At 38.1% G+C, this 17,560-nt stretch overlaps 1 protein-coding gene across 6 annotated transcripts in view; it reads left to right on the plus strand.

Moving 5' to 3' along the window:
• Positions 1 to 17,560, plus strand: part of KITLG (KIT ligand) — an 85,959-nt gene that overhangs the window by 44,068 nt on the left and 24,331 nt on the right. For 5 of the 6 annotated variants that reach the window (XM_058741838.1, XM_058741840.1, XM_058741836.1 and 2 more), the window contains 2 exons: positions 1,302 to 1,364; positions 15,369 to 15,539. In XM_058741838.1, the coding sequence (XP_058597821.1) occupies positions 1,302 to 1,364; positions 15,369 to 15,539 (234 nt within the window). The remainder of the gene's footprint in view (positions 1 to 1,301; positions 1,365 to 15,368; positions 15,540 to 17,560) is intronic. The other variant, XM_058741839.1, reaches the window with a different exon arrangement.

A 17,560-nucleotide genomic window follows, 5' to 3' on the forward strand; every position in this document is an offset into this window, starting at 1 on the left:
CTACTTATGCCTGTGCCTAGATTCTTTTCTCACCAAATTTTTCTCAGATTCTAGAAGCTATTGGCATGGCCAGGAAGAAACATACAGATTGTGTTACAGGAGACTTGTCGGAGGTGACCCAGTCCAGCAAACGTGAGCAAGATCCTAGCTTAATGTGGGGAAGAGCAAAGTTTGGGGATGTATTGAAGACGTAATAGTGTAAAACCACACTTTTCCACCATATGTTGTCTTAAGACTCCATGGTCTGAATCAGTTGTTGGCTCTATTCAGCTGGAAATGGTAATAGTGGTGGCATGACCGAGCTAGTACTGTTGTAGGAAAGGAGATCAGGGAATCTAGAACTCTAAGACACCAGGATATATATTCTAGAAGTCAGTTGCCAATATATCTCTCAGTAAAGAATCTAGATTGTGTTTATGATGTGTTTGGCACATTCAGTTAGTTCATACATTGACTATTTGGGCATGGGTACTTTTATCTCCATTTTATAGATGAGAGAAACCAAAGTACAGAATTTAGCTTTGGTTCCAGATCAGATGTTTGGTCAACATATGCCACAATGACTGATAAAAATGTGTGAGATATTTTTTAAAAGCCTGTGAAAGAAGCTAGGTAAACACTTGAGACCTTTCTTAAGTCCTGGGGAAGCAGATTAAGCTCTCTCACAGAACTGAATCTTTACAAGTTAGGTTAGAAAGCACTTGGATCTCATAAGTAGTAGTTCTTTGGAAGTTTCACTGACATTTTTTTCTAGGATCAATAAATTCTCAAATTTGCATCAAAGTCATCTAGAGAATTTGTTAAGTAAGATTCAGTAGGTCTGATGTGGTCTGAGAAGTTACATGTCTAGCAGGTTCCCTGGTGATGTTGACACATCGCTTTGAAAACCACTGGCAAAAGAACCCAAAACAAAGAAGACACATCATATTATTGATTCTTTGGTGAAACAGTAGGAAACTAGTCCTGGGAGGGAATTCCAAGACCACAGGTAAAAATTGAAATTTAGAGGTTTCCAAAATTCAATGGATTATACTTAGCCACTCATTATTGAATTTGGAGTCCAAAAGACTTGTATTGTCACTTCCTTTTTTTTTTTTTTTTTTGAGAGTGCCTGTGATTACAAAGGGAAATCAAGAAAGGAAAATCACTATGTAAATATTGAAATTCAGCGGTAACTTAACAACGATATCACACGTGTGTATGTGTTTTCCTCCAAACCATTAAAAATAATGATTAATTGATATATATGAATTTTCTCATGGATTTTTTTTCCTTCTTTGTTTTTCTTCTGGTCTCTGTAGGTGGCAAATCTTCCAAAAGACTATAAGATAGCCCTCAAATATGTCCCCGGGATGGATGTTTTGGTATGTAAACTGTACATTTCTGCGTTTCTTTTTCAGAGCTGACAAAAGAGATGAGAACATTCTATTGAGACAGGAAATTATCTGCCATTTAGGAGTTTACTGACTGTTAGTATTTGAAGAAGGTATTTTTGGAATTTGACTTGCATAGTTTTGGTTTTGGCTTTTTTTTTTTTTTTTTTTTTTTTTTTTTTTTTTTTTTAGCAAGCAAGAGCAGAGGAGGGCCAAAGAGCGAGAATCCCAAGCAGGCTCTGTGCTGTCAGCAAAGAGCCCAGTGTGGGGCTCAAACCCATGAACCATGAGATCATGACCTGAGCTGAAATCAAGAGTTGGGCACTCGACTGACTGAGCCACCCAGGCGCTCCATAAATGTGTATTTTTAATGAAACATTATAAATACTACCATGCCTCTTTCCTATCTCCAGTGGTCCCCACTTTGTCTCCTACAGGCAATTTGACTCTTAGGAACAAGTATTTTGAGCTGGAATCTTTCATTCTACCATGTGTTTTCAAGTCATGGCCTGAGGAGTTGTGTTGAGTGCAACAGTGCATAGTAACTCTGCCTGCTCTTTCATATTTAGCAAACTATGCACCCATACAGAAGATACTGTATTTTTTGCATATTTTCATATTTATGTTAATTGCACTGTAGTACATATACCACTTTGCAACTTGCCTATATTTTGTGACATGCCTTTGACCTATAATGTGCCAATCCACGATGATTCATTTTAACTACCGGATTGTGTTCCTTGACTTAATTTAAAATCATTTGGGTTACTCTGCAAGTAAACATCTTTCCACGATTTATGAAATGCTTATTATAAATCCACCCTGTGCAAGTTGTCTTAGGCTTTGAATACTTTTTGTGGCTTAGTCAATCAAAATGATGACCATTTTAAGTGTGTTACATCACTAAGTGTGCTTAAAAAGTCATTCAAAGACTATAAGGTTATTTTCAAGAGAATGTCAAAGGCCAATTTTCATTAAGAAAGTAAACATTTTAGCACGAGCTATCTAAAGTTCCTTAGAACTCCTTCGAATGTGTTTCTTCATGTTGAACCAGATACCCTCAAGTTTAGGTTAGTGTCTGTTCCACTGAATTAGGGGGAGTTCTTTTCAAATAGGAATGTAAAATCATAGCAGCTTGAAAGTTAATTCATCTATTCAGTCGATCACTCAGGCAGCAGGTACAGTATTTGTTAGGAAAAGTTCTGGAGCCAGCCCTTTGGCAGACATTTTAAGGAACAAACACATCAATTAGCTTTATGTGCAAAAAATTTAATAACTAGTTGAGGGGGACTATCTGGCCTTTTCATAATGCTTTTTTTTTTTTAAACTTTCATGATGATTTCACATATTTATTTCTTTGGATGGTTAGAAAAACCCTTCAAGGAAGGCAAGACAGCTTCTGTGATTTGTATGGGTTCTTGTTTTACAAATGACACACTGAGGTTTATAAGCATTTTGCCCAGGGTTATCCAACTAAAAAGTGACAGTCTTAAAAAGAAACCTCTAGTCATCAATAGCAAGGGAGGGTGTCCTAAGTGAAACACGTAAGTAATAAAGGTGCACCCTGCTCCTGACAGAAGCATTTAGGTCTGCGATTGCCAAACTCAAAGAAATCATGCAGCTTTTCATGTTAAATTGAAAATAACAAAATAGATTACTTTGTGCTGATAAAATCCTAGGTTGTGCTCAGTCACACATTTTAGTATGGGCTGTGGTAGCAAGAGCCAAACTTGCAAAAATAAAGCTGATTCGTTGCCACGTTTTTTTTTTTCTTGTTTCTGTAATTGAGAAAAGTCCACTATTATTTGATCTTGGCACACCGTCCTGGCACAACTGGAGAAACTTTGTTCTTGGCTACCACAGTTGGCAAGAAAAATAAGCTCGTGCATAAGGCTTTGGGTAGAAACGGGGTCTTACACTTTGTTTTACCTTTATTTTAAAATGTTAGTTTCTGCCAGGACCAGAGGAGTTTCCCAGTGGAGAGGCCAGTGATTATTTGTCAGTGGTCAGAGACCCAGCTGCATTATATTTTGTCTTTAAACAATAAAGGGTGGAGTAGGAATCAGAATGAGCACCAGAAAAATTCTCTGGGGCCACGGCAATAAAATTCCGTCTTGAAGCACCAGGCAGGAGGTGGCTCTAGAATAGAATACGCTTTATTGTTGTAGTTTTGCTTTAAAATTCTGCTAGGTACTCCTGAAAATGGTGGGGGGAGGGGAGGTACTTTTCTAAGGGACCTCTTAGAAAATTACCTAGGAGTTTCCTTCTCACAAATAGCAGGGTGCTACCAGCCAGTTGGTATTTAAACCTGATGATAATCACCAATTCTGTCTTAAGCTCTTGAAACTGTAATATTGCCAGACTGTTAGGATTTTAAGTCACTAACCTTAAAAATCCTAAACATTTCTGATCCTTTCATTTACCAGTGACGTTATTGCAGAAAGACCAAAAATTGGATTGCTGAATTTGTGCCACACATCTGCTGTTATCCCAATGTTTATAAAATGATATATATTATGACTTGCTTATGGTATTTGAGTAAAAAGAAGATTTATCCATTTTTAATTATAGATTTATCACCTTTAACTTTTTATTTGGAAATAATTCCAAACTTACAGAAAAGTTGTGAGTATTCCAAATACACTCACAAACTCTTTAATGCATATTCATCTACTTTTAACATTTTGCCTCATTTACTTTACTAAAGTAAATGTGCAAGCGTGTGTGTTATTGTTTTTCTGAACTCATCGAATCACTTGTATATATAAGGGATGTTTACCGCTGCATACTTCAGTGTGTGTTTCCTAAGTAAAGGCTTTTCTCCTTTGTAACCACAGTATGGTTGTCAACTTCAGTAAATTTAGCAATAACTAAAATACTTAAATCTATTGGCTGTATCTTTTTAGTATTTTCCTCTAGTACAAGGTCCAGGCTAGGATAATGGCTTGCATTTTTACATCAGGTGTGAGACGGCCAAATGTCTCCCAAAGATGTCCCATGCTGTGACCATATCACCTTACATGTAAAAAGGGATTTTGCAGATATAATTAAATGCCCCATCTCTAAGTCCTTAAGCTATCTGAAATTATCCAGATTGTTCTATTCTAATCACATGAATCCTTATATGAGGGAGGCAGAAGCATCAGAGCCAGAGAGAGTGATTAGAAGATGTTACGCCATTGGCTTTGAAGATGGGGAAGGGGCCACGGGCCAAGGGACGCAGGTGGTGGCCTCCAAAGGCTGAAGAGGGCAAGGAAAATAATTCTCCTGAAGAGCCCCTTTGAATAAACCAGCCCACGTGCACACCTTGATTTGAGCCTAAACAGCCTGGAGTTGGATCTGACCTCAACAATTGTAACATCATAAATTTGTACTGTTTTAAGCCCACCAGTCTGCTTTAAGAGTTCCTCAGCCTTTCTTTTGTCTTTATGACACTGAGAGTTTGGAGTAACACAGCCCTCCTCTTTAAGTAAAACGTGTGTCTCTGAGACACTTGATTCGTGTTTCTTGATGACTGTTATATTCAGGTTATGTGTTCCAAGCCATGAGTGCTATATAAGTGATGAAGCATCCTCAGGTTATCATACCCAGAGGCACACAGTGTCCATCTTCCCCCTTCATGGTGTTGTTTGGATCATCTGATTAAGGTGTTACACTGTTTCTGTGTGTTTACTCATGAGCAACTCAGAAGCAATATTTGGGGAGATGTTTTAAGACCATGTACGGTTCTTCATCAAAGTTTATCCCATAAATTGAGTATGTATTGACGATTCTTACCTAAACCAGTCTTTGCCACATCAGTTTCTATTTTCAAAGGCAGGGTTAAACAAAGAAGCCCTTGGCAATATGTAACAATAAGCCTGCAGGCCACCTTCCCTTTAGCACCTTCACCCTCGTGTCCAGGATTCCCATTCTCAATTCTCCCCACCTTTCTCTACCCGGCCCTGCGGCCTCTGGGCTCTTCCCATCTCCCTTGCCATTTCAGGACTTCTCATTTGAGGTTTTGACTCTTCTTGAGTAGACAGAGTAATTAAAAAAAAAACAAACACACCTGATTATTTTACCCCTCCTTCTTCATACACTTTGATGTCTGTGTGCCTGTTGCTCTTAGGAAACAGAAAAAGGAGCTTCTTAAATAACACCTTCAAGATTCTCATGATCTGGCCCCTTTCCAAGTCCTCTTTTAGCCGCACATCCTCACGTGTTTCCTGTTGCCACTGTTCCTCTGCACACGGCTTTCTGTGTACCTGAGTAGTCCTTTGATTCCGGCAACTTCTGACTCTTGCTTTCAATTTCACTTCTTTAAGGGAGCCTTCCCCTTCTTCCTCGAAGAAGCCAAATCCTCCTGTTGGAAACTCTTTTTGTAACATCCTTCAAAATAGCAGTTTTCCATTTATCTGTAGATTTATTTAATTGATAACCTTCTACTTAACGCCTGTAAACATCTGTAAGGCAGGAATTTGTCGATGTTTGCTCTTATGTCTTCAGTGCGTGATGAACAATAGGCACTTAATAAATCCCTGCTGAAAGTGACGAAGGAAGAAGTTCCCATGTCATCTCATGTAATTTCTCTAAGGAGCAAATTTGACCTGAGTAGAGTCCATGAGATTATTGTGTTGAGTGCCTGTAACTCCTCACACAATACCTGCACTTCAATATTATTGCTGTCTTTTTTTTAGATACATGTGTATTTTATTAAAAATCTTAGATATGAGGTATTCAATTTTTAAGGGTTTTTTGTATGTTTATTTTTGAGAGAGAGGGAGAGAGAGAATGTGAGTGAAGGAGGGGTGGAGAGAGAGGGTGACACAGAATCTGAAGCAGGCCGCAGGCCCCAGGGTCCAAACTGTCAGCACAGAGCCTGACAAGGAGCTCAACCTCACGAATTATGAGATCACGACCTGAGCTGAGTCGGACACTCAACCAACTGAGCCACCCCACGTATTATGCAATTTTTAGGAATCATGGTTTTCTTGAGGCTTCTGTCCAACTGCTTTCACTGAGTCATTTCCATATTCAAGAACATTCTCACTGTTCCCAGTAACTAAAGGCTGAAAGCCAAATTCCTGAATCTAATGTTCATAATCTTCATAATCTTGCCTCCTCCTAACCACCTCATCTTAATACCTATTTTTGCCCAACACAAACCAGCCACCCCAGCTAGATGCATCCCTGCCTCCTAAAATTACGTTGCTTATTCTCAACTCTGACTTTGCTCAGTGCTACTTCCCTTGGCCAGGGATGTCCTTTCCCCTTCCATCCAGCCATCCCAATTCTACCTGTAGAATCCTGCAGTGTCTCACAGCTAAAAGCATCTTTTCCATGGCCTCTTGTCCAAGATCAGGGTGAGATCTACCTTTCTCACCAGGGCTAGTTCCTACTGTTCCATGCTCTCTTCCCTGCATCATCCAGTAAAACTGGCTTCACCCCTACTCTGCTTGCCTCGGGGGATGCAGTGGTCAGGAATACCAAGATGGTGTCTGATCTGTAGACTTTACCTTTTAGTTCATCATCTCTGAATTTTTTTTTTAATTTTTTTTTAACGTTTATTTATTTTTGAGACAGAGAGAGACAGAGCATGAACGGGGGAGGGTCAGAGAGAGAGGGAGACACAGAATCGGAAGCAGGCTCCAGGCTCTGAGCCATCAGCCCAGAGCCCGACGCGGGGCTCGAACTCACGGACCGTGAGATCGTGACCTGAGCTGAAGTCGGAGGCTTAACCGACTGAGCCACCCAGGCGCCCCCATCATCTCTGAATTTTTATAGAACTTGTCCAAAAACAACTCATTTTGGGTACCTGATCATATTATTTCTCACCTGGCTATTTAAAATTGTATGTGTTATATATTTGTCTCAAAGTGTTGTGAGAAATAATTAAGATAGGAAAAGCCCAAGATATAAGATCTATATACATTGTCAGATGCTATCATTATTATTTTCTTATGTTTTCTCTTTTTACTGTATTTTATTTGTCTAATGATTAGGGATCAAATCTTTCACTCCTTTATATTTCCTCACCTTTCAAGCAGATAGTAGTTACTCAAAAACTGCTTACCAGTTAGCATTTAACTGTGGCAAAAAAATGTCTTCATTTCCAAATCTCGAAAGGTCCATCTTCATTTGTTTAGAGTTCTTTGGTTCTCACTAACAGTGATGAATTCAAACTTAATTCTAAAGAGGAAAGAAAGAAAGAAAAAGTTCCAGTTATAAGGATACTGAAGAGCAGCATTCCAAGTTAAAGGACAAGGATGCAGTCAGGCTTCATGAAGGGACTCCAGCCAGTTGTCCAATCAGTTATGGCCACAGAGCAACTTCACTAGTTGTGAGTATGATTCCTGAGGGGCAACCCTATGGTTAGAAGTACTTCCTGTAGAAATAGATGAAATCAGCCAAGCAGACACTGTAGTTATCTACTTCTATCTCCCATAGAATAAGTATTTATTTAAAAAGAATAGGTATAAAATGTTAGTCAAATGAATAAAACATAACATTAAATACTAATTCTAAGAAGATTGTCTTTTTTTAAATTTATTTTTATTTATTTTTAGAGAGAGCACATAAGTAAGGGAGAGGGGGAGGGAGAAAGAATCTTAAGCAGGCTCAGCTGACTCTGGAGCCACCCAGGCATCCCAAAACTATTTTTAAGTGGCTCTTTTGTGTACTCAAACTACAGGCAGCATCCATCTTTAGTGATTATGTTAAGATGCTGTTCAGAATATCTAGACCACTGCTGTCTAGTAGAAACATAATGAAAGCTATATATATAATCTTAAAAATTGTTCAGTAGCCACATTTTAAAAAGTTAAAGGGGGGAGGGGACATGGGGCACCTGGATGGCTCAGTCAGTTGAGCGGCTGAGTCTTGATTTCAGCTCAGGTCATGATCCCAAGGTCGTGGTATGGAGCCCCTCATGGGGTTCCTGCTGAGCATGGAGCCTACTTGGGCTTCTCTCTCTCTCTCTCTCTCTCTCTCTCTCTTTACTACGATATATCCAAAATATCATTTTACCCTATCAATATAAATTAATGGAATTTTACATTTTTTCATGTTATTCAAAATCCACAGTGTATTTCATAGCTACAGCACATTTCAGTGCAGACGTTAAATTTTCATCAGAAATATTTACTCCATGTTTAGATTTTCATAAAGTTTACAGTTGAAAGTGCAGATTCACAAACCTAAGATTTTCTAAATATACTTAAAAATTTTTCAGTCATTGAATCAAGTATTGATTTTTAAATGTAAACAAATTAAAAGTAAGTAAAATAAAATGTTAGTGCTTTATACTAGCCACATTTTGAGCGATCAGTAGCCACAGGTGGCTAATAGCCCCTGTATTTTATGACCCCTTTAGTCTATGGAGAAATTGAAGCTCTGAATAGACGAAGTGACTTGACTGAAATCACAAAGTGTGTTAACAGTTAAGACTAAACACCGAACCTCTAGTTCATCCTTTCTGCCCTCACCTCTCTGTGCTGTTCTTCCTCACTGTGCTATTTTGTGTCTGGCTCAGGGACCATTTATAGGCCATGGGAAACAACACATATTTATAGTATGTGGGCTGATTACCATCTTAATCAGGTTAAAGTTGCTACATCACTTTAATTCAAGCAAGAAAATGCAAAGTTAGATGCCTAAAGTAAATACCGAAGACCCAAATTGTTTAGGGAGAAGACCAAAATAAATCCTGACAAAACCCGGCTCCTCCAAAAGGGAGTTAAGATTTTAGAGATTCCACACTACTAATGTGAGCACACACTGCTTTTGCAAAGTGCTTTTATAGAAATGTTTGAAATTTGCCTGCTGTGGAATGTTTGTGAGTAGCAGGGGAGTGTCAGTTCTCTAGCCTTTAAGAGTAAATACCAGAAGGAGGATAAAGAAAGGCCACTAAAGGCAATTGGCATTTGCCGTTTGGTTGTGACCATTGGCTCGGAGAAATTTATTTTCATCAGTAGACTCTGAATTCATTGAAATGAGACGGAACCATTTCCGTTCCCAAGAGATGTCTTAATTGAGTCCAAGGGCCAGTATAGTCTGGTCTAGATGTGAGACCACAAGACTCAGACAACCTGGCAGAAGAAATGCTGCAGCTGTATGTGCTTTGTATCACTGACAAAAGAACTAAGTGAGTGCTTGGGAGTCTCGGTTTTGTAATGTTTCTGTTTTAAATTTATTGTACAACCTTGGACAAATCACGTCATTGCTCTAAGTCTTGGCATTCCCATCTGTAAAATTATGGGGCTGGACCAGGTGGTCTTCGGTATTCCTTCCAGATCCAAACTATTGTGATTCTAATGGCGTGGCTCTAGGTTCTTTTGATTTCTCAGAAGGGAAATGCTGGAAACAGGAGAGGAAACAAAGGAATGCTTTGTGCCTTGGGCATTCATACCTCTAATACTGGCACACACACATTAAAGAAAAGAAAACAAAAACAATCTAAGTGGGCGGTAATGCTAGTAATTAGATTAGTTGGAATAGAAGACTGAGTGCATGCTTCTTGTGAATATTCCTCAGAGGGCTCATGGTTATGAGCCAGTGCTGTTTCTCTGTAAGAATCCTAACAGATACATTACCCCATTACCCCAGCTCCTTTGTCAGGAACTCTCACAACGCAGATACCAACCTTAGACCCAGTAAGGAAACACACAGGTATCTGTCTTCAAATAGCTACCAAATGGAAAGAAGCGCCAAGTGCTTGCATGAAGAAATTTACAGTACATTGTGTCCACTTTCACCTTCTGATTCTATAAAGCTAATGGTGACTGCTCTTAGAGACTCCCTCTGCATCCAAGATTGATGCAGAATAATGTGTCAAGTTCTTTCAGCTAATAAAGCAGAACAATTTCTTGAATGAAGCAGAGGACAGAGAAGAGAAAGTATGGCAGACTCAGTAAGTCCCCAGGATGTTTGTTTTTTAAATTTTTATTTTTTTAATGTTTATTTTTGAGAGAGAGCTCATCTGCAAGTTGGGAAGGGGCAGAGAGAGGGTGGGGAACAGGATCTGAAGCAGGCTCTGTGCTGACAGCAGAAAGCCCTATCTGGGGCTCAACTCATGAACGGTGAGATCATGACCTCAGCCCAAGTCGATGCTCAACCGACTGAGCCACCCAGGCACCCACTAGGATGTTTTTAAAACATACAATTTCAGCCAGGGTCTCAAATGTATCAGTTCTGGGATTGCAGAGGTGTTATATCACATATCATATGTTATCTATTTCATATATTCGTATATTATGTATTTTAAATATGTGTGGTTTTAGAATGTGCATGGATTTTTTCATTATTGATCTTTAGAAGCAGTAGTATTCCTAGTTATGTTTAGAATGCTTTTAAGTATAATAGTTTTTATATCTTTCATTTAATCATTTAGTTAAATCATCAACTTAGTCATGATGCTATAAACTTTAAAATCCCTTAGGGGTACCCAGATGGCTCGGTTGAGCACCCCACTCTTGATTTCAGCTACTGTTGTGATCCCAGAGTTGTGGGATGGAGCCCCACATCTGGCTCCGTGCTGAGCATGGAGGCTGCTTAGGACTTTTCTCTCTCTCTACCCCCCTCTCTCCCTCTCCCTGTCCCTCCCTTCCTCTGCCCCTCTCCCCAGCTCACACACTTTAAACTTAAAAAAAAAATCACTTACAGGAGGTTCACAGTTTTTAAGCAAATCTTCAAGGGTAGGGGCGTGGTAGCCCGTTAAGGATATTGATGCATTATCATTGACTAACTTAGCATTCTAGAATGATATGTGTTATATAGGAATTGAAAGCATATCTTTCCAGTGGTTTTATTCAGAGTTGCTGTAATTAACCCAGAAAATGTAAGATGGAAGCTACAAAGAAAGAAGATAAGAAATTGAGAGTATGGAGTTAAGGAAAAGCCAGATAGATTTTCCCTTTCATTTTTATTTTATTTATTATTTTTTTAATTTTTTTTTTTTTTGATAGAGGCAGACTACAAGTGGGGGAGGGGCAGAGAGCGAGGGAGACACAGAATCTGAACCAGGCTCCAGGCTCAGAGCTGTCAGCACAAAGCTCCTTGCGGGGCTCAAACCCATGAACTGTGAGATCATGACCTGAGCCGAAGTCAATCGCTTAACTGACTGAGCCACCCAGGCAGCCCTAGATTTTCCCTTTCAAAGCAAGGATTGTATTTCTTTTTGTATGTATATGGGTGAGTCGAACATTAAGGTATATGTACTTTAAGAATTTGAAAGGTACTTTTTTACATCACTTCATTGAACTCCTCTGTGGCTTTATCAACTTTCCTAATTCTTCACATTCTTCTGTTAGTAAAATAGAGAACATTATTTATATCTTACGTTCTTCTGATGCATGTTGTGAGTTAATATTTATATGGAACTGTTTGAACTTAAAATTGTCTCTGAAGGCTAAGAAAGTGTGACAATAATGCCTGTTATTAAGGCAAAGGAAAAGATTACATTTGGGAGCCCCATAGCCTTAAATCATCCATTTCCTAATCATAATCTTGGAATCAGTCAAAAAAAAAAAAAAAACAGGTCTGTCATCTCACAAATGAAATATTAGCTTGCTGTATTTTGTTCTCTTTTGCAAATCATTGACTATATTTAATTAAAAAGAAAATATGAAACTGCTTGATGATATAGTCAGAACTGGTTTTCTTTTTTGCAGGGAGACAGGTCAAAACTGGCCGATATTTGATATATTTTTTTTAACCTCAGATCTATCTTTAATAAGTCCAAGAATCCTGGGGTGCCTGGGTGGCTCAGTCAGTTAGGTGTCCGACTTCGGCTCAGGTCATGTTTTCACGGCTCGTGGTTTGTGGTTTGAGCCCCACATTGGGCTCTGTGCTGATAGCTCAGAGCCTGGAGCTTGCTTCCAATTCTGTGTCTCCCTCTCTCAGGCCCTCCCCCACTCACACTGTCTCACTCTCTCTCTCTCTCTCAAAAATAAACATTAAGAAATTTTTTTTAAATAAAATAAGTCCAAGAATCCTAAAATCCTAACATGTAACTCTTTGAACAAATTAATGAAAAGATAGAACTCTGAATTGTACAGTTTTTTTCCAAGAAAATTATTGCAAGAATGAATAATGAATGAAATACAACTTATAAGATGTTTAGAGATGTGTTTTTCAGCAGTGTAGTACAGAAATTTCTTATTGGCTATTGATGAATTCATGTTAAAGGGGCAGATTTGGCTAAGATTAGATTGTTGGATTGCCATGATTTCACTGTAAGAAATTACAAGTTTAGGCTTGAGGATTTTCCTGGAAAAAGTTGATTGCCTCAGCTGTTGATTAGGTATGTGGACAGAACGTGGGTGGCCATGAGGGAGTCGTCATAGCTAAATGAGAACTTGAATGCAGAATGCAAACCTAGAGTTCAGCTGAAAATAGAGATAAACAGAAGTGGTAGCAATAAGCACCCCCAGAGTTCCCAGGTTTAAATATAAGAAACCTATAAACAAATTTTTTTTTCTACTTTAACCACAAAAAAGAAAAAAAGAAAAAACCTCACTTAAGGCAAAGATTGCAGAAACTAAATGAATACCTTATTTCAGATTAAGGGAACTTGATTTTGGTTCTTCCACATCAGAAGATCTGAGGGGAAGGATAGGCAAGAATATTTATAAAGCGGAATAATGACAGAGTTTGAAGAGACCCAACACCTAAAATCTTCTTGCCACAGTAAAATTTGCACAATTACAACAGAATGAACTAATTGGGGAAGGCTTCCCTGCCCTATAAATACCCTTCAAACAGTATTTCCAGGATATGCTGCGTCCTGTATCCTAGGAAATCTGCCCCTTGCTGATAGGGCTGGCTATCTAAAAGGGAATTATCACTGCCTAAATGGTGGGAGACTTGGAGAGTGATTAAGCCCCGTAGGAAAGACTGACATCTTGGAAAAAGACGTGCGAATGATGTGAATGTGAACTTGCATGTGCTTGGGATAAGCACTGAGTAAACAAAACAAAGAATCCATTCTGAGCATACTTTGGAAACACATAGTCTTTGAGAACTTGGTTGATGAGTTGAGTGAAATGGCCTAATTGAACTAATTCCCATTTGGGGGTTTGTTTATTCTACTTTTCTGAAGCCAGAGCCAACACTCCTGAAAGTTTTGAATGTCATTTAGTGCTTCCAGGAATTGGGGCTTACCATTCTGTAGATAAACCAGTCTCCTTTTTAGCTGTGTTCTATTAATTAAAACTGTTCTGTTAAATAAATAGATGGCCCCCAAATATCCTAATTTAGGATAAATTACTTGGCCTTCCCTTAGAGATATTCTGCTGGTAGAAATCGGATTTAGTGGTTTGATTCATTTTACGTGGCATCAGTTACTCCCTGTGATTATAATATATTTATTACAGCAGAAGTTATTTTAAATAATTTAGGATCACATAAGCTATGGCAATTGCAGCCATTCCCAATCTTTTTTCCCTCACTTGTTACATTTTAGCAGATTAAAGAAAAAAATCAGAGCTTCTACTTAAAAGATCCTTGTGAGAAAACAACATTAAAATACAGAATATATATGAACTTAAGTAATTATTTTAAGTGACGCCGCACTAATTTAAAAAATCCTGAAATCCATTTTAATGTATCAAGGAGGTTTTTTCCTAATAATCTAAACCTCTACTGGCCCAGAACCATTCATAGCCAAGGTTGGGAAACTATGCCCTGTACGTCAGATCCAGTCTGTACCTGATTTTATATGGCCAGCTAACTGAGATTAGTTTTTACAGATGGACATTTGTGGTCTGTTTGATAATAGAGAATGCTGTGAGGCCCAACCACACCAAATGCTGACCCAAAATAAAGAATTCCGTTAATTTTATTGGTAGACCTGTACTAAAAAAGATTAAATTTGGTTATTATGCAAAAGAAATTATATTCAATTATATTTTCTGTAATAAAAGTTTTGTAGAAATTTTCTTTCTCTCTATATATGTACCTACATAATATCCTTTATTTTTGCCTCTTAGCATGCCAAGTCTGACATATTATCTGGCTCTTTACTCCCTGACAGAGTAATTTTTTTCTCATGTATTTTTTCTTCACTCATGCATCTGTTCAGCAAATAATTTCTGAGCAACTTTCACATGCCAGACACAGTTCTAGGCCATAGGGACACCATGGGGAACAAGTTTTTATAAAAAAAAAAATACTGCCTTCATAAAACTTACAAATTATGTACATTATCTCCCCATAACTACCTTGTTCCATTATTCCCATTCCCATCCAAGAGAGGTTCAGAGAATTTACGTGGCTTGCCTGGAGTTTCTCAGCCCAAAACAAACCCAGTTATACCTGACTCTTAAGATTTGAGCTTCTAACCAATGGGCAGGGCTAGCATCATGGGCAGGACTCTGTGCTTGGTTTAATGCTTTACTGTCACCATCTTGTAATTAGTCAGCTTTGAACAACTTTTTGAACAATAAATGTATTTTCATTTTGTCCTTGGACCCACAAATTATGTGGCTGGTCCTGCTGCTAAGGCAAAAGTGCTTCTCTCTCAGACCACATTCCTGCCATGATTGTTATTTGATTTTTAAAGACCCACATGAATTTATGTGTAGAGAAACCTTGAAATCTATCAAGCAGTTTGGAAAAACAGGCTATTTTTAATCCATTGCTTATTATTTCAGTTCACCAAAAGACTGCAAGTTCCTTGAAGGCTAGGGCTCTCTCCTACAGTTTTTGTTTTTTTGTTTTTTTTTTTAACTCCCTCTGTGCTAAAGCTTTTCTAAGAACAGTGAGTAAACCTTGTCAAGGGTAAGACTTGACTCTTAGTTTACTTCCATACGAGAGCAATATTGTTCATCATCAATATTGGCTCTGATCTTTATTAATTTGCAAATTTTGAAACCGATGTTAAATCTGAGGTAAACAAAACATCTGACCTGTTCTGATATAAGGAAATTCTTTATCCCACAGTGACTAAAACATTGATGTCTTTGAGGGGTGACTGACCATAGAGATTTTATCTTCCTTTCTTTCAATTTCTTTCAGCCTAGTCATTGTTGGATAAGCGTGATGGTGGAACAGTTGTCAGTCAGCTTGACTGATCTTTTGGACAAGTTTTCAAATATTTCTGAAGGCTTGAGTAATTATTCTATCATAGACAAACTTGTGAAAATAGTGGATGACCTTGTGGAGTGCGTGGAAGGACACTCATCTGAGGTAACTTTGTATTCCCTGGGATTCCTTTTTTACTACTTTTCTCCAAAACCTATGCCCTTTGGCAGTGGCAAGAGTGGGGTTGTCTCTATTTGTGAAGTTTTTAATTTAAAGACTTTTAATTAAAAATTCTTTTCAGATGAGCACAGTGAATAGGTGTTTGTAGTTACCCTGCAATGCTGAAATCTACATTAAGGCTTAAATGTTGTTACTTAACATAAAAATAAAATTTATTCACACCTCAACACAAGAAAAAAAAAACACCTTTATTTCAGAAGGTAGTGAAGTCCTTCTAACCTACCTATTAGGTTACAAATGTTCATTTATCTTTAAATGGAAAATTACCTATAATGAACACTCTTACTTAACCTTTTATCCATAGTAATCCTGTCACAACAATGAAGTGCATTTTCACATCTCCAGTCCAGGGCATTTGATGATTCGTTGTCACCAGCCTCAGAATGTGGTCATGGCAGTGTTTTCAGATCTAAGTATATTGAAGAGGCAGAGTACAGAGATTAAAAATGAGGTGTTAGGGTTCAAATCCTGACTCTGTCGCTAATTAGCTTTGGGAACTTAACCTCTCTGTGCTCACTTTCTTTATGCCTAAAATGAGGACAATGACAGGATGCATCTCACGGAATTGACATTGGATGATTTCTGATTAATGCCTTAGTACCATGTCTGGCAAAATAAACCCTAATAAATATTTCTTATTCTTATTTTAGAACACCTCATCTATAATAAGATAGGTCTTGGGAGGCCTGCTTTGGCATAGAGTTTACAGTTCAGGGTTTATCCTACAGGCCTTCTAGATGCTTAAATCTAAGGTTTTAAACATGGTTCTGTACTGTAAAACTCAAATACTACCTTCTCATCCATCTTCCAGTCACTCTTCAAGACCCAATGTCAGTCCCATTTGTGTTTCAAACTCAGAGTTCTTACCATACTAATAGCCTCCTCACTGTATTTCATCACTTCTATGCTTTACTTTCTAATTTCTGAATAGTGTGTCTTAAAATCTATAGTCTCTTAGAGTCAACGTGTCTTTTCATATTGTTAGTACAAATAGTGTTCTGAGGGCAATGATACAAGGTCAAGGACCCCAAAAGTAGGGCATATCAGGAACAGTGTCACGGAGGAAATAAGCTCCCATTGGAGCTTGAAAGATGGAGTTAGGTGCTAGGTAAATGGTGATGTCGAGAAGAGTACCCCAAACACTGGAGAATGTACACTTACTAATCATGGCACTTTGGCAAGAACCCAGCTGGTATTTCTCAATTTTTTTGGCGATTGAGTTAATCTATATAAAGCACTTAGAGTGATATATAGCAAGTGCTACATAGGTGTTGTTATTACCTGCTTTTCTTTATAGGTAATCATGCATTTACAAATTCCTAAACTATAGTGTTGGTTTGCTTTCTTGGGGAACTTCTAGAAATTAATCATACTCTTTATTCTTTCATAACTTGGTTCTTTCCCTTAGCATTGTTTATAACTTATATTCTTATAAGTTATATTCACTTTGATGCATACAGCTGAAACTCAGGGTTTTTTTTTCCTGCTTATAGAGTTGATTCAATATACCAATATTTATTAAACCACTCTTCTGTTGTTTGATGTAAGGGTTATAGAATACTGCTGCTAAGAACTTTCTTATATGTCTCCTGGTGCATATGTGCAAGAACTTCACTACAGTATTCACCTAGAAGTAGAATTGCTGGGTTACAAAGTGGACACATGTCCTACTTTACCAGAGGATATCCAATGTGCCAGTTTACATCATTCCACCAGTGTGTGGGTCCCCTTTGTTCCATATTCTTGGCAATATTTAGTATCATCAGAATTGTTAATTTTGGGCTATTTGGAGAATGTGTTATGTAAGGGTATTTTTTTTTGAGGAATAATTATTTTAAAGCATGTCTAGTCACCTTACTCATCCCCACCAGCACCCCATTCCTTTTATCTGGAGTTGAGCCCCAGACCTAACTGGATGGGATCACTACCTTGCAGTACCAATTGAA

Source organism: Neofelis nebulosa, chromosome 8 (assembly GCF_028018385.1).
Source record: "Neofelis nebulosa isolate mNeoNeb1 chromosome 8, mNeoNeb1.pri, whole genome shotgun sequence".
Lineage (NCBI taxonomy): Eukaryota > Metazoa > Chordata > Mammalia > Carnivora > Felidae > Neofelis > Neofelis nebulosa.